The following is a 22112-nucleotide window of genomic DNA, read 5'->3' on the forward strand; positions in this document are numbered from 1 at the left end:
GTGAGAATTTGACGTCTTATTTGGCGCCATGTAGTGGTGTTGTGTTTCTTTTTTAGTTTTATTGGGAGTCACTTCTTCATAGAATTTGACACCATGTAACACTGTCTGTGAAGGGGTGCCCCCATAGCTCTGTTGGCAGGGTGTGCACTCCATGTATTGAAGCTGTCAGTCCTCCATAGTGGCCGCAGGTTCGACTCCCTCCTGCAGCTCATTTGCTGCATGTCGCCCCCTCTCTCTGCCCCCTTTCCTGACGTACCTTCAGCTGTCGCTATTGTAAAGGATAAAAAGCCCCAAAAAGTCATTTAGGAAAAAAAAAAAAAAACACTGTCTGTGACACTGCATGTAGATGTGAAGACTGTCAGCATCACAGCTTTTAAAGTGTATTTACTCCTTTTATGAAATGAACAGTTAAATCAGGGCAGCATGTCTTACTGGTGTGTTATGAATTCATCTCTTTAAATGAGACCAAATGAAACCTGGATCATTGTCAACATTTTTTTTTTTTATTGTTTACAGTTTTATACACAGATCTAAATTCATACAAGTCTCAAACTTGTGACAAAAGAAACAAACATCTTCTCTGCCACCAGAGGTTGACCTAGCCCTGTCTGAGCCAGTATTGCACTCTGGGTAATGTAGGCACACTAATGAGGAAAAAACTAAGATAGCTGTCAGCAGGCCTGTCACAGGAAAAACTCATTCAGCTTTTACACAGTACTCCGGTCATTAAAGCATGCTACAAACTCATCATTATAAATAGTCTGGAAACCAAAACAGAAGAGATCTAGTAGCTGAGGTCGATCTTTATTAAAGGCTTCAGGATGTGCCTCTTCCCTTTTACATTTAATAACAAAATATCCACTTAAGGAAATGGGACTAATAAAAATAGAGTCAGTTCATCACTATTCTGCTAGAAGACGCTCTGACATTTAACTCTTTGGAGCAAATAAATCTGTAGTGCTTGGGACAGGTCTAAATGGATGACACTGTTTTTCACATAAATGCTTTATACAGAAACAAAGTTACACAGCAGAGGGTACACTGGCCATCTGTCGTGTTGCTGCAGTTTTAACTGATAGTCGCTGCTACTCGAGATTAGTTCAAATTAATCCATGACATTAAAGTCAAGCGCAGTTTGATATTCTGTCTGTTGTTTCAGTAGTCTAAGTCAGTCTCTATGGCTTTTTGTCTCTTTTAAATGGCACCACGACACTGCTGGAGGCCATCATATCAAACATTGTTCATGCACACACCCGCATCTGTGTTTGCATAGAGCTGCAGAACACAAAAGATCACAAACTCTGAAAAGTCTCAATCTTGTAGTGGTTAAGAGTGAAAATTTAGAAATACACAAAAAAGACTTTAAGCAGAAGTGGTTTGTACAGCCTCAAGCATTTCAGGATGAACATCTGTACAGTGTTATTGGGGACGCATATATAGAGCATTCACATATACATGCATATTTGGCTTTGCTGAGACACTTAATATGAGCGTGTCCGGGCTCCACACATCTCGTCTGTGCAACCAGCTATTACAGTAGGCGCAAATACACAGAAATGCTGTGTGTGGCATCCACAAAGTCATCAGCTCCACGCGAAGCTTTAATGACGTCAGCCGCTTCACCAGTGGATGTCCAAACTCCAGCAGTGGCTTCAGGAGTGTCGAGGCCAGCAGTGGCAGCTGTGTATCAATGAATGGCAGATCACAGAAAAGGGAGAGGTTCAGCAGCTGTTTTTAGTGGCGCTGGGATCAACTGAAAATCTGATGCTGAAGATATGTTTTTTGGAAGGCGGGTGCTCTTCAGCAGAGGTTGAGTTGACAGAGACGGAGGGCGAGTCAGTTACAGAAGACCAAGTGGACCTGCTGGCCATAGAAGGGGTGGTTGGAGCGCTCGGCTACGGCCCGCCTGGCAATCTCCTCACTAGGGAAGGTGATCAAGGCCTCGCCGCTGCACTGGCCACTGAAGTTGTACAAGATGAGAACGGCGTCTGGCTGAAGCTGCAGAAGAAAACAGAGACAAACACCCGAGACAGTAAGTGTCACTTAAGTCGATGCAGCTGCACTGTGAAAACACCAGGGGGAGCCCACAAAGCTGAGGATGAACTACGCACTGGGAAAGATGGTCTCATCAAACCGGTCCAGTTAGGTCGGAAAAGACAGAGGGAGAGATTAATGAGCAGAGCTTAAAGAGCAAAAGCAGAGTACATGCTGTTCTCACATGACCTGAACCGCACACGCATTAATCATGTTAGTTTGCATGCATCCATGTCTTGCTTCAAATTCAAGTCTGATGCAAGAAAAAACAAAAAACAATCAGCTTTCTTAAGACATGCAGATATGTAACAATCCACAGATCACAGTGGCAATGACAGCAGTAAAACCCAGTAAGTCAACATGTTCCAGATTACATGTCAGAGCGTGAGAGAAAGCGCTCGCTGGAAATGGTCAAGCGAGTGAGGTAAACCCTGATTCAAAAACAGACTGGTGGTTTAGTGGAGTGCTGAATCAAGACTAACTCATCCTGCAGTGCGTATGTTCTCAGTGATTCTGAATCAATACTTCTGTTAGCAGAGGCAACAGAACAGTATTTTCCTAGTCAATAAAAGTCAATTACTTCTTTCATCTATTTAATTACTACTTGGAGCAACAAAACTTGGTGTTTTCCATACCAAGCTTCCTGCGTACGAGGTGTGATCGTCTGCAAACTATCTGCAGGAGGCAGTGCTGCCACAAGTCCAGGTTGTAAAAGTGAACCCAAATTGCACATTTCTGAATAAATGGAAGGCACAAGTCAGACCCAGAATGAGCCATAACTACTGATTAATGTCAATGGTGATTGTTATGGCTGTGGGACAACAGCTTTGGCCTGGAGGCACTTCATCAGATTAAAGGTGGGGTGAGTCATTCTGGAGACAGATTGTTGACATCTGTCCTCCTTCACAATGTGACAGTGTGTTGCTATATTTAGCTGTAGCAACAACACCTTAAATGACCTAAATTTGGTATATTCTGTGTGACGTGTCTTTCATGTTCACCAAGCGTCTGTCAGGACTCAGCACTCCAAACAGGCCTACAGGACCGAGCCTTGACGTCTGAGGCAGATTCGTTTGAGAAGCAGCAGGCTGACATGTCGGGTCAGGAGCTCAGGACCTGGCTGGCTAGACCGGGCATTTAGATTAGTCCTGTCCAATCATTACTTGGCTGATCTGTATATAATGGCTCAAAATGATTTGTTGTCATGGGAAGAGAAATTTCTGCACTGTAGCAACAATCATCTTTTATTATATTCTGGGATTTCGTGCCCCACAAACTGTCCATGGTGAGCAAAGTAATATGCGACATGTCATGCTCGCCATATTTAGGAAGCTACAATGTTTCTGCAGCATGTGCAGATTGCAACCTAGTAAACACATAAAGAAGGTTTCTTTGGGAAAGGGCTGATCTTGGGAACTGTGGTCAAACTTACAATAAGCACTGGTTTGGTGATTTGCAGGTTTAAGCATGTAGTCATTTAAATGTTGAGTTATTATATTACAGAATTAAGCGGGCACCTGTTACCTGTTGGAATATAATGTTTTATGTAGCCTACATTAGTTTGTAAAAGTTCATTTTCAGCCAAACTCATCCCAACTTTAACCTCGATGCCTTGACCAGCAAATCACCAACTCAGTGCTCAGTGGGCAGTTTGATGCTCGTCCATTTCTGCATGCAGGTGTTATTTAATGTAGGAAAGACCCTCTCTGTCCACTCTGGTTCTTTGGTCTGGAGGCTCTTCTTACCTTGGGGTGAGTCCCTACAGACAGAGCCATTCTTTGGGCTGAATCAGACTCCTGGCCTGTTCGCTCATCTGAACCATGCCGCTGTACTCGTCAGGGGCGTACTACAGACAGCATAATAATGAACGCACAGTCAGGGTGGGAGGCCTCCACAGTGGTTCAGACATGAAAGTACACAGTTTTAAGATACACACAAGATGCAGAGGTATATACTCTCAACTATACTCAAGGAGGAAGACAGACAAACACACATACATACATACATACATACATACACACACACACACACACTCCAGTACAGGCTGAACAGGCTTCATTTGAACCACAGTGTGATTAAGCATGAGATTGTGTGGTACAGGACACCAGTGCCGGTGTGAGAACCACTTTCTCACACAGAGCCAGTGTGACAGACGCTAGTGCAGCCAGAAAAACACACTCACTCCATTTAGGATACAATTACGGTAGTTCAGCCAACAGTCAGGGCTGGAGTCAGCTTTACTCACAGGCACGTGCGCGCACACACACACACACACACACACACACACACACACACACACACACACACAAACACACACACACACGGACCTGCAATTATCCTTCAGCATGTAAAGTTCTCCAGTGTGTAAGTCAAAAAATAAAAAAAATCTCATTCCTTGTGAAGTTGACGCTGGCTAACCCCTCGTGCGTGCATGCACGCACGCACGCACGCACTTAAGTGCAGGGGTTGCACCAGCACTAAATGACATAAGCCATAAAGACCAAAAAAGAGACCCAAGCTCTGTGCCTCAACATCAGTCCAAACCCCCTCCACCTCCTGAAACCCCACCCCTCTCCCTCCTCCACTTGAGAAACTGTCTGGGCCACACCTGTCCGGGTTCATACCTGTTTGAAAGGACTCCACCTAATTTAGACTGGCAGCGAAAAACATAGGAAGCACAGAGAAGCAGGGAGAAGAGCACAAGTGCACACATGTCCCTTAGTAAAATACTACCGTGGTGTGATTTTACAATGAGCAGCAGCAATGGTAAATCTTTCTAGCTGCAGGGCTGAGAGCTCAGTGGTCCGACAGCTCTAGATGTTATCATGCTCGGTTGCTGGCCGTGGGAAGAGTTCAACAAGCAACACAATAAAGCTGCGAACACATTGCTTATTGTTATCCTGGTGAGCATTTACTTTACCATCATTAGTAAGTGCCTGCTGTGAAAGGTGGCACAGCTTACTGTTACCCTGCACTGGGCCTTCTGCAAAGAAGTTGCAACTTTAATCCAAGTGTGTTAACATTTTTACAAATAGAGCTAAAATCACTCGCAGTCAGGACAGAAAAGTCCGATTATTTTAAATGCAAAACAACCTGCAAGGTGACAGACAAAACAATACCACAATGTATTTCTAAATCCCTGGAACGCTTTTGCAACATGTGGCTACAAATGTATGCACCAGGCATCTTTGGGTGTCCCTTACATCCCTGCAAACACCAATGCACCTTTATGTCTGTGCCTTCATTTCAGTGCTGCCTGTACTGACCTGGTATCCCTGAAAGAAGCTGAGAATGTCCTTCACTCCAGTGTTGTAGGGCAGGCCCTGCATCCTGACCAGGGCGCCAGGCTGAGGCAGCACAGGGGAGGCGGCGGCGGCTGCAGCAGGGTGGGGCTGGGCTGCGACGGCTGCTGCCATGGCTCCCGGTGGAGCTGCAAAGTAGCCAACTGTTGAGGGAGAAACTGGGGGGCTGGAGGGAGAGTAGGTCAGGAAAAGTTAGAGAGAACAAAAAAGGTAGTTTAGAGATGTGATACGCTTTTACTGACTTTGTAAACTAGCTGTAGCTGATGATGCACCAACCTGGGGTAGTAAGCTGTGTAGTTCATGTTCATATTCATGTAGAGCTGTGGGTGAGGGGGGTAGTAGGCCAGAGTGTGAGCAGGGCTGTGTGCGGTGGACTGGGGAGGCCTGGGAGCAGCCAGCAGGGGGGGCTGGTAGAGAGCAGCCTCAGAGAGAATGGCAGGCGGGGTGGGGAAAGCAGCGTAGGCTGTGGGGGGAGACAGACCTACAGAAAGAGACAAACACACACAGCCACTCATTTACATGCTGTGTTCAGTGCATGCACAGTCCTGTCAGTAGTTAAGTGAAGTATGGAGACATATATGAAGAGTTACAACATGCGACGGGGATTTCAGTGTGTCACAAAATACTCCCAACTTTAACAGCCCCATGAGTTATCATGAGTCCCGAAGACGTATTAGATCTCAGGTTCAGACTTCAGCCAGTTAGTTAAACAAGTGCTAACTGTATGACACCTTGGGAAAGAACAATTCATACTAAAGAGGAAGTTCAAGCTTGCAAGAGATAATTACGAAATCAATGACTGGTTAATTGTTTAAGTTTCTTTTTTTTCCCACACTGCAGTTTCTCCAGTGTGACGATTTGCTGTTTTTCTCTGAAATCAATCATCGTAAACTGAACAACAGAGTTTTAAACAAATCCCAAATGTGCCAGATCTAATGGACAGTTCAACATGTATCACGGTCGGTCTGGGTATCAACGTTCATCTCAATTTTACTTTCAGAAAGTGGTTCAGATGAAATGATTAAACTGTTTAGGCTGGTCTGGCAGAGTCCCTGCATGTGTCACAGACTGAGACCAGAATGACGGCCAAAAAATAAGACTCAGGGTAAAAAAATACAAAGGCAGATTTTTTTCCCTAAACACCCCATCAGACCGGAAAGGCCCCCCAAAAACCACCCTCTGTCTGCCAGGTATTTTTATTGACAATGTTTACTGTGTCCTTCAGGCTGTCATCCTTACTATGTAAACACACAAATGACGGTGATGGTGAATGATGGTTGTATTTACATACAAACAGCCACTATCTGTGCAGAGCTATGGGCGGCTGTGGCCTCTGTCTGTGCCAACACTGTGACACAACACTGCTGACCTTGCAGAGGCTCAAGTGTTTCCAGGTCAGTAAGGCTGAAACTATCAGCGAACAGAAACTCAAATTATTGTAAGGATTCTCAGTGAAAACTTTGCAATGACTTGTTAATCAATGATCCTGAAAAAGAAACAAACACAGAGGGTCCTCTCCAGTGGCTGCCAATCCCAATCTAATCTCCAGCAGCAAAGACACTGATATGAGCCATAATGGAGCAAAGTACACAGTCAGAGTTGTGCACAAGCTGGTTGAAACTGGCATCACTGCGTCAGAGGAAGGCTGAGACGAAGCTGTATAATATGTATGTTACTGGGTTTATATGAGCAGGCGCAGTTAAATATTTTCATGTTCAGTGGCTCAATGCAGGCATTAAACATGGCTGTCTGCTCGTTCAGGCAACATTTCTACATTGATCAGTGTCCCAATAAGCAGAAAAACACCACTTAGAAGAAAAGGAAAACGAGGTTAATAGGTGGAGCTGACTTACAGGGAAGCTTGCAGGGCGGAGGGGAGAGGCCGCTGCGGTTCAGGGTTCCTCCCATCAGCACGATGCTCATCTCCTCCGTGGAGCACTGGAACACTTCCACATAACGGTCCTTCATGGTCTTTTTATGGCACTTCTGGGCCACCATAAACGCCCTGTCAGATGATTTCATTTGGATGAAAGCATCACCAGAGGGCCGGCCCTGCAGAGAGGACACAGGAAGACACAGACAGCATAGATTCAAGGCAGTGAGCGCCAGAATACAGCACAAAATCCCTCAAAGGAGGAGGTGCTTTTACCGCAAACGTTATGTCATGGATTGGGCTGAAATTTGGTGGATAGTGCTGGGTGATCAAGTTACATTTGACCAATCAATTTCATATTCATGCACATTCAAGTTCATTCCTGTGTGATATTCTGATAAATGACAAAGAATTATCAAATCCATACGGCAAATGATACTTAAAACAGTAAAGTTTTGCCCTTCAAAGTTTATTTTTCATTCAGTTTTTGTTTTACTTGGAAAACATCATAAAGTAGATTTACTTCAGATACTTTCAGAATTTAAACTTTAAACATGTGCCTGAACCCACCAGTCCCCAGTCTGACCTGTTGGTTGAGGACCATGTGGACCCCATGGGGTTTGATGTCAACAGTGTGCTCTCCCATGAACTCCAGGATATCTTCGATGCTTGCAGTGTAGGGGAGGCCACGGAGGCGGACGCAGTCGCGAGTACTGCTGGTCGCTGGAAGGAAGGGAGGTGTGGCGAGGACCGGGACGGGTACGATGGGTGCAGGGGGCAGTGTGGAGATCAGAGGCGTTGACATGTAGCGGTTCAGGACCTGGCAAACAGAAAAAAGGGAAGGATGATGACGAATCATAAAGATATTACTGCCATTTTCCTGCAAATGCCTGAAATCTCCTTCAGTTAAAAGTGTCATGAGACGAGGAGCACAACAGAGGAGGGAGGAGGAGGCTTGAGACACAGACACAAAATCGAATATAAACTTTAAAATGAGAAAAGGTTGATTCAAGTCGGGTCGACTTGTTACAAACATTTCACAGTCAACAGGAACGAGCTGAGAGGACAAAAAGCTGATAAATATTGTGCCATAAAAATGTTGCTTTCTGATTCTGATTTCCTGAGTGTCTTGACTGTTTTGTCACACACCTTGGATACCAGTCCAATTACTGCCAAGGAAAACATGGGCATGTTTGTGTCTAAAATAGAAAACCACAAGTTCCCCTCTTCATATTACCAGTCTCAATGTTCTTATGAAACAGACGTTTCTGGAATTACACAAAGCATACATGTTACATGTAAGCCTCTTGTACAGGGAAGTTTCTTTTACTTGAAAGGGACCAGAGACAACATTAACGGCCTCTTTATTTCTTTATTTCTACATCTATTTTGAATGCTTTGATGCACTTTGAAGGCACAGTTCCCAGCAGTCATAATGTGACGTGATGCGTTTTTTTTCCATTCCCTGACAAACCTTACAGCTCATAGATTCCACCAGCACCAGCTACGACAATTTACCTGTTGCACCTCAGCCGCGGTACTCCGAAACAGCTCGATGTACCGCTTCCCAAGGATCTGCTTGTGCTTCTTCAGGGCATTCTGGGCGTACTCTTCACAAGAGAAAAGCACAAAGGCATCGCCAGTGGGCCGTCCATCAGGGTACTTGACAAAGAGCAGACCTTCACCGCCATCTGTAACCGGGCTCTCTGGACCAAGGAAGGACAGCACTTCCTGGGGTGTGGCGGTGAACGGCAAACCCCGCATACGGATAATCACCTGGTTCTCTTTGGACAGGAACTGGGCCACCTCGTTAGACGTGCCTGGTGTCAGAGGACAGCAATAACTTAACGCTTCGCTTCATAAGACCATCCCAGTGACACTCATTTTGTTCTAAAGCAACGTTTCTATTTTTTTGTGTTGTTGTTGGTTAACTTGCTTTAATCAGATTTCAGAAAACCTTTTTATAGAAGCATGAGAAAGAGTTCACGGCCATGCTAGCAGCTCTGTGGGGCTATACTTAGGCACAACGCTGCTTTTAGCAAAATGCTAACCGCAGCATACAAGCATGCTCACAATGACAATGCAAATGTTTGATGTTTCTCATGTTCACCATCTTTGTTTAACATCTTGTTAAGTGGCATTAAATACAAAGTACATCTGAGGATGATGCATTTGATCATCAACCAAAGTACAGGAAAAATCTAAATTTTGACCCAATGACAGCGCTGGATAAAAAGTCAGATGATGATGATGCTATGAACCATTTCACGATGCCATATTTGACATCCTGTGAAAACTAATGAATCAAGTTGTGAACCATCCAGTGTTGGACGGCAAAGTAGCAGAAACAAAAGTGGGGTGTTTATACTGGCAAACTGGCTGGTTTGCAGCCAAAAAGTGTCACACTGTCTTTGGCCACTGACGTGTGCACAGGCACAGCCAGCGGGACCATGACAGGTTTTTCATACAGCTTTATTCACTGACCACCATTACACAATCACCGGCGTTTGGTTTCCGGTTTGTTTCCTTCGTTTATATCATGTTCCTCTTTACTCTGCTGCAGTTCAAGAAGAATCACTTTGTGGCTGAGACTTGTGAAAGCTAAGACCACAAGTCAGCTAAAACAACCATACACACTGCGGCTATAAAAACAAGTCGTCTCGTCTTATCTCGCCATCAACCCTTCAATTTGCCATTCAATCCACCTGGTGTAGTGCCGTTAGACCAACTGACCTCAGATCACAGAAATGTATACATTCAGCACATTGCTAACAGAGCCATGTTCACTTAAGTACTGTCTGAACGATATGGCTTTAGTGTAAAGCGGATGCAAGAAATGAAACCGCACAGATAAAGACACCCGTGATGACCTATGATATGACAGTTATCCAGTAACTGAGGTGATAAACATCGTGGATATAAAGTTCAGTGACTCACAGATTGTATGTTACTACTCAGGCAGTTGTGTTACATATATTTTTTCAGAGAATTAAGTTTTATTGTTCCGGTTCTTCCTGGTCAGTTTGTTATTTGTACTGTGTGATAAAAGGTCAAACAAATCCTCTCACTGAAAACAGCTGCAATATCAAATGTCATTTTCCAACACAACAGGGATGTTGCTTGATAAACTAAATGTTTTGGATTATACATTAATTCACAAGTTTACTGTGAACCACTTTCATTTCTATTGATCTCTGCTTGAACTATTTGCTTAAAGTCCAATGTGCTGTCAAACTGTACTGATCTTAACTCATCTGAGTAAAGTCCACAGTCAGACTGGCAGCCACTGTAAGCTATCTGCTCTGAGTGACTGTGTTTCTTTGTCTGTTATCTCTCTCCTGAGCTAGTGCTGGATGCTGCTCTACAGTCGAGAGGCCCCGGGCCCTGCCTTTGTCTCTTCACACCCCCTTTGTACCAGCTCTGAGGCGGTCCTTTCACCGGCCGGTGGCCCTCTCTCCCTCAGGGGAGTGCAGCTCGAGGCTGAACTCAACAGGTGCTGCTGTTAGCCAAGAGTGAAATTTCTCTCCAAATGGCCTCTGAAGGGTTGGGCTGGGGGTGAGGAGGTGAGGAATGGATGGGGAGGTGGTGGGGGAAGCTCCTCACAAAGCGTCTTTCATTAGTCCATGATAAGCTGCTGGAGAGTCACTGGGATGAGGCAAAGACACAGCTAATGGGAGAGCGAGCCAGAGCGCAAAGGAGAGCCTTTCTTTTACGGTCACTAAAGCGCTGCTCTTCTACAGATGTGGAGGGGTCTTGTTTTTCCTCAAAGATGCCGGGAAGCCATGAAATAGAAGTCTACCTCTCCCTAACAGAAAGTCTTTCACCATCAGTCCTCATACCAACATGGAGAGAAGAGGAAGAAAAAAAAAATGAAATCTGACCTCCAGCGATCTTCAGGAATTCCTCTCCTGTGGCCTTGTAAACCTGAGAAGACAAGAGGAAAACTGGATTCAGCCATCAAGAAAAATTTAACCCATACAGATGTAACGAAGTCAAACGAAGTCACAGATCTTCACCCTGAGGGGAGCCAGCACACGCCTAATTTGTTTAATCATCATTTAGCGTTAGATGACAGTTTACAGGCTCACTTTGGCGACTTAAGGACTTAGAAAGGGGTCTAATGTTCAGCTAAACCTATTTTTAAAACCACAAGAACCAAAATGACAAAATGACTGAACAAGACATAAATGCTGGATCTCACCTCGATGTAGCGGCTGCCCATGTGGTGCTTGTGGCGCTCCAGGGCCAGATCCCTGTGTTCTGAGTTGATGAAACGAACTAAAGCCTCGCCGTTCCTCCTACCCTGAGCGTTAAGACACAAGGCCACGCCACCCCTGAAACACACATACATGCATGAGTATGAACATCATGAACGCAGCCAGGGTCAGGGATAAAACCTCAGCGACAGGTGCTTGACTGACTGTTGTCAGAACCGGATTCAACATGGCTACAGAGGGTTTTGTCTTGTCAGTCAAAGGAACAGTTTGACATTTTGGGAAATATGTTCATATGTTACAATTCATTCTTGTGCCACTCTCACACCTGTATGATAAACATGTAGCTGCACTGCTGGTGGTGAGATTTTGACAGACTGACAGCTCATCTACACATTTAATGTACAGACATTAGAGTGATATAAATCTTGGCAAGAAAGCAAAGGAAAGGAAGACGTCCAAATCCAACATACTTGGCAATACTGAGGCCTTTAAAGAAGCGAGCAATGTCCTGGTCTGAGGACTGCCATGGAAGCCCTCGCGCTCTGATCACTGTCTCACTGTCCACCGGCTCCGTCTTACTGCTGAAGAATGAAAAAAAAAAAACCCATTAATGACATTCTGAGCTTATTTAGAATGAAAAACAATTAGAACAGACTATTAAAAGGCATCCCTGTCGATGCCTGCAGCTGGTAGAAAAAACACAAGAGCCATCGCTCTTATTAAACTCGAACAAACGGTCCACGGACTGTAGACACAGAGGCCACTCACAGTAAGTGCTTAACACAGTAACGCACTCCCATGATTAAATGTCAGGGGGTTGTCAAGGTGATAGGCTTTTGACTGTCTGAGAGCAGCGGGATTTGGTGTTCTGCTACTAGATAGCCGGGTAAGCACTTGATGGTAAAGTTGGACAGCTTTAATAACACACTTGCGGCTCCCTTGTTGCTGTAATCAATGTGAAGGGCCGCAAAGGCTGAGGTCTGAATATGTCTGGAGGGGGGTTGTCGGTCTGTAAACACTGCTGGCTAACAGGCGCAGTAGAACACACACAGAGATGGGGTGAGGTAAATACACGCTTACTGAAAAGTTCATACGTACCATGTGCCGGAATCAAACTTGTAGTTCACCGTTTCAACACAGGAGAACTTGTGATCTAAAAAAAGAACATGAGATGACTGAATGTGTTGTTGGATCCTGCAGGTCCAAAACAAAGCTCATCTTTTCCATCTTGAACAGGTTCATCCTGCTGAGCGGTGTGTGTTTTAAGCTCTCTGCATTCCTGTTACCAATCGCACCCAAACAAATACTTTGCTGTTTTTAAGGAGGTGAAGCCAGAGGCGACTGTCACGTCAAGATATCAGATCAGAGTTTGATTCATCTGCACTGCAACATATGTGGAGTCACCTTACAGCCATTCATCGTGCAGTAAATCATCTAATGGCAACTATGAGGGTTTGTTGCTTTTCAACACACATTTTAAGATCTGGTTTCAATGAGAAGCACCAAGTACTGCAGGCTCATGGACCAGAAGTAATATCACTGAGAAACTGTTCAATGATCAACAAACTACCACACAGTCTAGTTGAAACTGTTCTTTCTGTCAACGTTTGGGCTTCAGTTTTGCAGTCACAGTGCTGATTATATAAAGCCAAAGCATCAGGTAGCCAGAGCAGGTTAGCACACACTAATAAGTGCTTGTGAGCGGTGCGTGCCACTTCACTGGTCTTCATAGAGGCCTTGCATTTTTCTGCACAGGTAGTTTAGGGCCCGCTGCTAACAGTGCCACAGGATGTCAGCGTATAGTTCAAGGTCCCATCATTTTGGGAATAATGTCACTTACTGTATGGCTCAGCCAGGATACGGAGTGTTAACTGCACCATGCTCCTCACCTCCCTCACCCCCATCAACTGCTCTGACACAGCAGGAAGACCAACATCTGCACAACACACAGTTAAGGACACTGACCAGTTTAAGCTGCCTGTTATTTTGACTTTGTACGACTTTTTGTTGCGTCATGCTGTGAGGACTGTGTGCTTACTTTCTTTAACATCAATAAACCTACACTGAATTGGCATTGAAAAGCGTACACGCTCTGTAAACACCTTTCTGCTTCACAGTACGTTAACATTTTCCCTTGAATCTTCCCTGAAATGCAGTGTTAAAATTTGTATTTATAACAGGTATCAATAAGATGTGGCTACCAATCCAGTTTTAGCGGACAGGCTAGTAAAGGATACATTCCAACATGGAGGCAAGTTCGAGCTTCTTTGCAGAACCGGCGTTTGGGCAGCATTTGTGAAACTCCTTGCTCACGTCCACAAATGAAAAGAAACATTCAGGAAGCACAAGATTCTGAAAAGAAGGAGACAAAAAACCCAAAGGATTCAATATGACGATCTGATATGGATATTGGACACACTAGGAAGCTAGGAAGTAATCTTAGTCTGGAAGGTTACAGTATTTAATTCCAGCCTGTGTTGTTAACTCTGGCATGGCCAGTGCAACTGACAATTCAGGAGCAGCTATGAATATTTGAAGGAGATTCATGAACAAATCAGCTCAGATTTCTGACGAAAACATCTCACAAGTCCGAACATCAGCCACATCGGCTGCCTCACAGGAAATATCTGCAAGTGACTGATGATCACAGTAAATCAATTAAGACAGGGTTCAGACCACGAGCTAAAAGCTGCAACGTTCCTCCATCAAAATCAAACTCACAGCCTTTTGGAAGGGAGCGGTTACCTTTGTTTCCCAATAAGTGAGTACTGGAGGAAATATTCACATTGTTTAAATCTGAGCCCATTTTAAGTACTTTATATACTGTGGCGTACTTTAATCTAACAGCAGTGCATCATATTCTATAAGACCATGATATGTTTGCAGTGTCGCAGTGAGCACCACGTCTGCTAATTTACCTGCTAATCCAACAAGGTTTTTAAACAGGTTATTTATCTGAAGATATCTTAACTGGACAGGAAGGGTATTAAAAATTATAATATGAAAAGTAACTCGTAACTAAAGCTGTCAGACAAATGTAGTGGAGTAAAAAAGTAATGGTGGAAGACCTTAAAAGACAAAAGTACAACATTTGCCTCAGGTGTAGTGGAATAAAATGGAAATACTCAAGTAAAAGTACCTTGAGTACATGGACTTAGTTACACTCAACTACTGACGAGCACACAGACTTGACGGCATTGAAGGAGATCTTCAGGATTTGCAGCTAATTCAGAAAAAAGTGGCTCCAGCACATTTCTAGAAATCAACTGGTTCTGCACGTTTGAGGTTCCCATACGATGCCTTACGCACTATGACTGTAGCCGTAAGCAGAGAAACACATAAGTTGTTTGCTTGGTGGATTATGGGTATATTACAAGGCGGACCACGGCGTGCTATGGCTGAGCAATTAACAAAGAAACGCGCGGCTTTAAGACATTTTTCATTGTGACATTTTCTCCCATTACAAACATTTCACAAGACTCTGCAACATGCAAAATAAGAGGCTTTGCAAAAGAATGAAATACCACTGGAAACACATTTTCCATTTTGGATTTCAAAAGCAAAAATTTTACATTATTGGCATAAGGTGTCGGCCATTTTGAGAAATAACAATGGGAACTATTACCTTTTTGGAGGCTTCGGGGTGGAGGGCCTGTCGGATGACGAGGGGACTGTTGACACAAAGTGTGTACGAGCTTCTGCCGAGGCATTTCAGTTCTGATGACACCGACTGCTGGAACTACAGGACACAACAGAAAAGAAAATAAACCTACATTTCAGAAGCTGTACCTATGACGGGAAAGAGGGACTTTAAATGTCAAATCTGAACATACATAAAACACCTAAAAAACCTAAAATATGGCTCATGTTGTGCAAACACCGTTCACTATGTGAAGGAGACTTTCACAGTGGACTCAAGTGGAAAGGCAGACAAGTGAAGGTGGTGCTGTGTTTGACGTTTGTTTCTCATTAGGAACGCGGCTTGTCTAACAGGTTTCAGTGTTTGTCTAGAGAGGGAGAGAGCAGACAAAGGAGAGGAATGATCACGCCACTAACCACCAGGATCACAGTTTTCTCTTGGTTGCGGGCAACAGTCACAGCCAGACAAGAGGAAAAACAACCTCGACCAGTCCAACCTGTCGGCCTCCATTTTACATTAACTCTAATGGTTACAGCACCCAGACCTAAATACCAGCAACTCCCATATGTATTTAGAACTACCGCATCCAATGAGCCCCCATTCCTTGTGTTGTGTCAATGTGTCGTTGGCAGCATTTCACTGTCAACAGAGGCCAACACTTAAATGTCAACATAACGCAAAGGTGAATGACACCTGAGGTCACATGACTGCGTTTCTGAGAATGCGTAACATATATTCTTCTGATTTTAGGGGATTCATTTTTGGTCCATCAAATCCTGAGGTTGGGTCGCTATACGTTTCACCGGCTACTCACTTCCACTGGCTCCATGCCATACCATTAAAAACAATTACGGGAGCTCGGGTGCTCAGAGAGGCTGCTTACATTCTTACACTGGGCAGTACAGAGGTGTCTGGCTGAGAGCCATTGGTTGAGAGTCAACCACACAGACAGGCAAAGCATAACAAGTGAGAGCTGCTGATTCTCAGTGACATCAGCAGAACTTTCTCACTTTCACATACCACTGAGAGTCAGTCAATACATACTGATATTAAGGAACATGGTCTGATTTGTGGAATTAAGCTTCTCAAAGTTATGAGACTGCGACTAATCTGTAAATCAAACTTCTTAGGCTCTTAATTATTCTCTTCCTAACAAAGGACGAATACTCATCTTTTTGTCTTCCAGAGCCATTTAACTGGACATTTAATGCATTTAGGCCTCAGGTGTTCTCATGAGGTATCTGGAGAGGATGTGGGGACCATACAGAAGGTGTGTGGTATCTCATACATGGGTCACGCACAGATTTATTTGCTTAACTATTGCCTTGAACACAGCTTGTATTCACTTGTTGCTCAACGCTCCCACACAAGATGAGACTACCTGACTGCAAGCGTCATTGGCTATTTCATTATGTTAGTTTACCCCTTCTTCCCTGAATCCTCAAAGTCACCTCTCTAAGTACACAATTAGGCTGTCTCTGTGTGAGACCACCTAAAACCCAGTGCTGACTAGTTTCAAATGGCCACTGGCTATATATGACTGATCTCAAGGCAGTGAGAGAGTATTAGAGGTGCGTGTTGAGACATGCTGCTTAACAGTCAGAGAGAAATGCAGGACTATTTGGCAACGACGACCAGCTGCCGACAAGGGAAAACATTCTTTGGGAAATGAAAATGTCCCTTGCAACAGGAATCACCCTAAAAGCAACACAAATTAAGACAGTATGGATGCCTTTCACATTCTCTTGGAGTTGTTGAGTAAGTAAATAGTGATGTTTGTGTGGTGACCGGGACCTGATACAGAGGTTACTAATTGACAGGGCAGCCAGAGATAAACTGTATGCAAGAACAGTGAGTGGATTGAGCGAAACTCACCTAAGTAAGTAGCAAAGAAGTGAGAAGAGAGAAAAGACAACTGAGAAATTTAAAGTCGCTGATTTCTAACTTCCTCTTTCAATGCATGAGTCAAGACCTCATTCACTGAATGTACAGGAAATCACCTGCACAGTCGATGTGTTTTTGTTTTCTCTCAGAGTTGCATGTGTCTGCATGACTTAACTCCAAGCCAAAACTATGATACTCCAAAAGTCTGCAGATTCATTTAGTGGCACATTTTAAGGCACAGCCATTCTGCCAAATTTCATGCTTACAGTGATAACATTAAGTGCTTGGCCATAGCGGTGCATGCAGCTCCACCTCGGCCAGATACTAAAACCGGATTAATGAGAGAAGCGTAAATGTTTTAGAAGACGTGACTGTACATCCTCTGTCTTTCTCCAGAAACAGCAAAAAAGCTGAACAGATGACAAATCCTGCACTAACAACAGACAGAGACAACAGGCTATTGAGCCAAACTCATGAACAGATGACAAAAAAAAGGTCCGAGTGCTTCCACCTTTAATAAGCTGCATTTCATTTTCAATGAACATGATCGACGTAATAGTATAGTCTTATAAATGAAAGGACGTGAAAAATGTGTATAAACAGCGGGCTGTACTACTCGAACAAAAAACAGACGAAAATCCCCCCCCCCCCCCCCCCCAAAAGTTGAGATGCTGTGTAAAAGATAAATAAAAAACAGAATGCAATCAGTGCCAAATCCTTCTTTGCCTACATTCAATTGAATACAGTACAAAAACAAGCTACATAATGTTCAAGCTGTATTTTGTAAATATACACACATTCTTAATTTGAAACCTGCAACATGATCCAAACAAGTTTCGACAGCGGCATGTTTACCAGTGTGTTACATCACCTTTTCTTTTAACAACACTCAGTGTTTGGGAACTATTTGTTGTTTTGTGCTTCATATTGTGTCATGCATTTTAGATGGAGACAGGTCTGGACTGCAGGCAGGGCAGTGTAGTACCTCTGCTACTACGAAGCCAAGCTGCTGTCACACACGCAGGATGTGGCTTGTAAATGTCTTACTGGAATAACCAGGGACGTCCCTGACAAAGACGTCGTCTGGATTGCAGCACATGTTGCTCTATGACCTGTATGTTCCTTTCATCATTAATGGTGCCTAACACTCCCTCATGCCATCACAGATGCTGGCTTCTGAACTTTGCGCTGGCAACAATCTGGACGGTCCTTTTCGTCTGTATCCCACAGGACACGACGGCCATGATTTCCAAAAGTGATTTGAAATGTGCACTTCGCATCAGTCCATCTCAGATGAGCTCGGAGAGATCGGCAGCGTTTCTGGATGTTGATAAATGGCTTTTGCCTTGCATGGTACTGTCTTTGTAGATGCAGTGACGACAGTGGTTTTCTGAGGTGTTCCTGAGCTCATGGTGTAATATCCTTCAGTGCTGCACTCCACAGCTTTCCCAGTCTTTTGTTGCTTTTTTTGTGTTGCTGCCATCAAATTCAGAATAAGCCCAGGCAGTTTGAACGTTAAATAAATTATCTTTATATTGTACTCAACTGATATTAAGTTAAATAGGACTTGCAAATCCCTGCATTCTGTTTTATTTATGTTTTCCACAGCGTGCCCACTGTTTAGAAATCTGAAGTCAAGTCCATTGAAAAATCACTATCTGTTTCTCCACAATGATTTCAAGACCCTCAAATGCTTTTGATGCAAAACCTCTCTTGAATCCACTTGGCGTCTCACTCTGCCCTCTGAAAGGCATTTCCACAGATGAGGGGGAGGAAGTGGCCTTTGAACATGGTTCTGTCAGTGTTTGTATGCAGAGGTGAGGCAGGGTGGCGGCGACTGAAACAAACTCCGATAAGAGCAGCAGGGAGTGTCAGTGCAGTCTCTGAGGTAACTGTCTAAGGCAGCTAAATCTCATGGCACAGAGCTGGACCTTGCTTGCAGTCAGAATGATCATTTCTAACTAATGGTGGTTTTCTCTAATAATCATCATTTTAATAAGTGTATAAATGAGATTTCCAACAATTTTTTTTTTTTTTTTTTTTTTTTTTTTTTACTATTTGGGGGTTGAGGAACATGTGGCTCATATCGTAATACAAAAGTCAGCATCAAAATTCTTTTAAGGTCTTCCTTTTGTAGAGGCATCAACATGACATGAACCTGTGGACACGCCCAGCAGAGCTGAGATGAGGTTTGTGTTCCCACAAATTAGATTTTTGTGTGTCATCTGTACACAGCCTTTGATGAAGTGTTAAAATTCAGTTTGTGTGAATCACTCTGAAGATGTGATTCGTCACGTTAACCGTCTCACAATATGGCCGCCATTGCAAGCAAGCAGCAAATATCAGTGACTTAACTCCAAGCTAAGGCCAGGAGTCAGCACTTCAGGCTGTGGTCTAAAACGGTTGAAAAACAACTGCACAGTCAGACAGAGGATGAAATCTTTCAGTTTCACAACAACAACAACAACAACAACAACGAGGCGTGTGAGGTCTCACATCACAACCTGCAGGCTGTGACACGCTGTCAGTGTCTCAGACTAAAGCCCGGCCTGTATCGTCAGCAACAGGCTGACTGCTGCTCACCCATCTGTCTCGCTCCCACACTGAGCGGCAGCGGTGACACGCACACACATAATGATGTGACATAAGGACCACAGCAGCAGTCATAAAACAGTCATCCTTTCACACATCAGTCTATACTGACAGAGCCCTGGCGTGCATGCATGCCAGCATTCACACCTTTTTTGTGCATTACTCAGAATGCATCATTGCAGCTTCACTGGTAACAGGTGACAGCATCATGACTGGGTATGAAACATTGCACAGTCCTGCTAACCTCTCCAGCCTTCTCCACCTTCATAAATCTTTCACCACGGAAAGCCGACAGATGTCCTTGGGGGCTTTGACCACACAGATCAATACGACAAGCCCACCAATAAGAGGGCAGCTGCTCCTGTCCCTCTTTAAGTTGGATTGGGCGACGTGTTTCTAAACTGGAGTTCTACGCCACTATCTGGTAAAATGTCTTTCTTTTTCTTCCCTGTATCAACAAGGATAAAACAAACCTTAGAAAAGTGAGAGAAAGTCACCTGTGAGATAAAGGTATGAAAAGAGCGAACTGATTACTTGGGTTAATATTTGAAGGTTCAGCACACAAACTAACCAAAAGTGGAGCTGAAGTCTCACCAGACCTGAATGAGGCGCAAATGACTTCAGCATTTAGAGCAAACTCCCATGAAATCTGAACAGGCTTAGGCAATGTGTCGAGTGTCATAACCCCAGCAGCATCACTGCCATAAAGCCTGAGAAAGAATGCTAAGAAAACAACCCTGTTTTCAATTGATTACCCAAACCAGCCTGCTTGTGCACGCTCAGCGTTCACGCCACAGCAGCACTAATATCACCCCGAACACACTGTTCAGCACGATAATGAGAGGTTTCTAAACTACCAAACACTGGAGGGGTGGGAAAGGTGCAAACAAACACTCTTGTCAGGGGTGGTTGAGGAACATGTTTGGCAACATAAGCACTTCAGTCAAAACACACCTCCTGTTGGGGGGGGGCAGAATGCAAATCTTGGTTATTAAGAAACGCTGTAAGAAACTGCTGAGGATGAAGCCCGAGATCTGAAAGCTTCCCCTCCTTCTGTCCTGCAGCCTAAAACAGAGGTGCGGTCCCAGGTAAACATTCCGCCTTCCAGATGTCTGCAGCTCACATCAGGCCGAGACAAGACCCGACCTGCGACTCCTCCTTATCTCCGGATGCCTGGAGCTCGCCCCAGAGCTTCTCACAAACTGTCAGCGCAGTTTAACTGTCAGGACCGAACCAATGACACATCTCACCCAGGTGGAAAACCTTTTTTTTTTTTTTTTTTTGTTAAAGGTCATCAGGGAAATTTGACACTCCTGGCATTAACTTAACAGCTTAATAGTGCGTCAGGCTTGTCATGTCTTATCTCGCTGCAGGCAAAAACTGTGAGAGGAAAGTTGGTTTAATTAATTTCTCATGATGCAAAGAGCTTTTACGAGCTGCTGCTGCTGTGGCCTTGGTGGGAAACTCAGCACCAGAGCCTCTTAAGGCCCGTTTTAGATGGGAAATGCCCTAAAGTGACCAGCAAGACTCACCTGCAGCAGAGCTTTATCCAGGGGCTCCGCTTTGATGATGTCGTCCACAGTCACTCCTGTCTCCTCTTTGCACTCCTCCGTCAGCTCCAAAGAGTCTGGCTTGACAAGACATCTCTGAAGCTTCCCGACCTGTGAAGGGATTTAGCGTTTCATGGCGCAGAATACAGCGTGAATAAAAAAAACAGCTAAGTGATGGCAAATTAAAGGCTACAGCCCCCACGTTCAGGAAATGAACTCTTGTTAAAAAAAAAAAAAAAAAAAAAAGGTCAAACAAACAAATTGACAATGTAGTTGCGAAAAGCACTTAATTGTCAATAAAGCGTTGTTTTATTATCGAGAAGCTGACATGCCAAACCAAAAAGGTGTGCTGTGTCCATTAGGCGAATCACACTCCTCACCTGCTCGTTAAAATCTGGTCGCACACCTGTGGAAAAAAAGGTGAGCTAGCAAGACGGCCGTTCAGATGGAAGCTAGCGTTAGCTAGCACGAGAGAAACGAGCACACCGTGTTGGTTTGAATGTCAGACATACTGTTCAGGTAGACACTAAGCCACAAACACTCTGGGTACATAAGAAACCGTACAACGAACGAACGGGTCAAAAAGGTCCATACCTTTTTCTCATGTAGATCCACAATTTGCCACACCAAGAGAATTATTTCCCTCTCATCCGAACCCAGTTTACCCCCATTTGCACCAGCTGTTGCCCCAAAGAACACCACCAGAGTATCACTGTGCGAAGCCATCAGGGACCACAAGGGTAAAAACTACAATTAAAGCAAAGATTAAAATAAAAACGACACGAGGGTTCACCTTTTTCCAAGTGATAAGAAGAGCGAACAAAAGGACTGGAAACTCAATTGAGGTAAACGGAGAGAGAAAAAAGGGGGAGATTATTTTCAGAGGAGCCACGGAAGAGTTTGCGGTCAGAGACTCTACCTGTTGAAGTACTTGAGCGTGCTCTATCCAGAGATACTGGTTTAACTGGTAAAGAAGGCTGGAAATCCGTGTTTCCTTCACACGTACTCCATAACAAGCCT

At 44.2% G+C, this 22112-nt stretch overlaps 1 protein-coding gene across 3 annotated transcripts; it reads right to left on the minus strand.

The window, feature by feature from the left end:
* Nucleotides 1–807: 807 nt before the first annotated feature.
* esrp2 (epithelial splicing regulatory protein 2) lies at nucleotides 808–22086 on the minus strand. Of its 3 annotated transcripts, none has more exons than XM_076761674.1 (16): nucleotides 22012–22086; nucleotides 21687–21839; nucleotides 21075–21203; nucleotides 15052–15165; nucleotides 13664–13778; nucleotides 13267–13362; nucleotides 12525–12579; nucleotides 11897–12007; nucleotides 11411–11543; nucleotides 11091–11133; nucleotides 8728–9029; nucleotides 7796–8029; nucleotides 7190–7388; nucleotides 5613–5817; nucleotides 5301–5502; nucleotides 808–1998 (listed from the first exon to the last, which is right to left on the minus strand). In XM_076761674.1, exons 2-16 carry the CDS (start codon nucleotides 21816–21818, stop codon nucleotides 1837–1839), a joined length of 2232 nt encoding a protein of 743 aa, XP_076617789.1. In that variant the 5' UTR covers nucleotides 21819–21839; nucleotides 22012–22086; the 3' UTR covers nucleotides 808–1836. The 3 variants fall into 3 exon arrangements, with proteins under 3 accessions (XP_076617789.1, XP_076617715.1, XP_076617871.1); XM_076761756.1 differs by lacking the exon at nucleotides 22012–22086 and adding an exon at nucleotides 3780–3880 and having other exon boundaries at nucleotides 1920–1998; nucleotides 21687–21968; XM_076761600.1 differs by lacking the exon at nucleotides 22012–22086 and having other exon boundaries at nucleotides 21687–21968.
* Nucleotides 22087–22112: the final 26 nt, after the last annotated feature.

The sequence above is a fragment of the Chaetodon auriga genome, chromosome 1, assembly GCF_051107435.1.
Source record: "Chaetodon auriga isolate fChaAug3 chromosome 1, fChaAug3.hap1, whole genome shotgun sequence".
NCBI lineage: Eukaryota > Metazoa > Chordata > Actinopteri > Chaetodontiformes > Chaetodontidae > Chaetodon > Chaetodon auriga.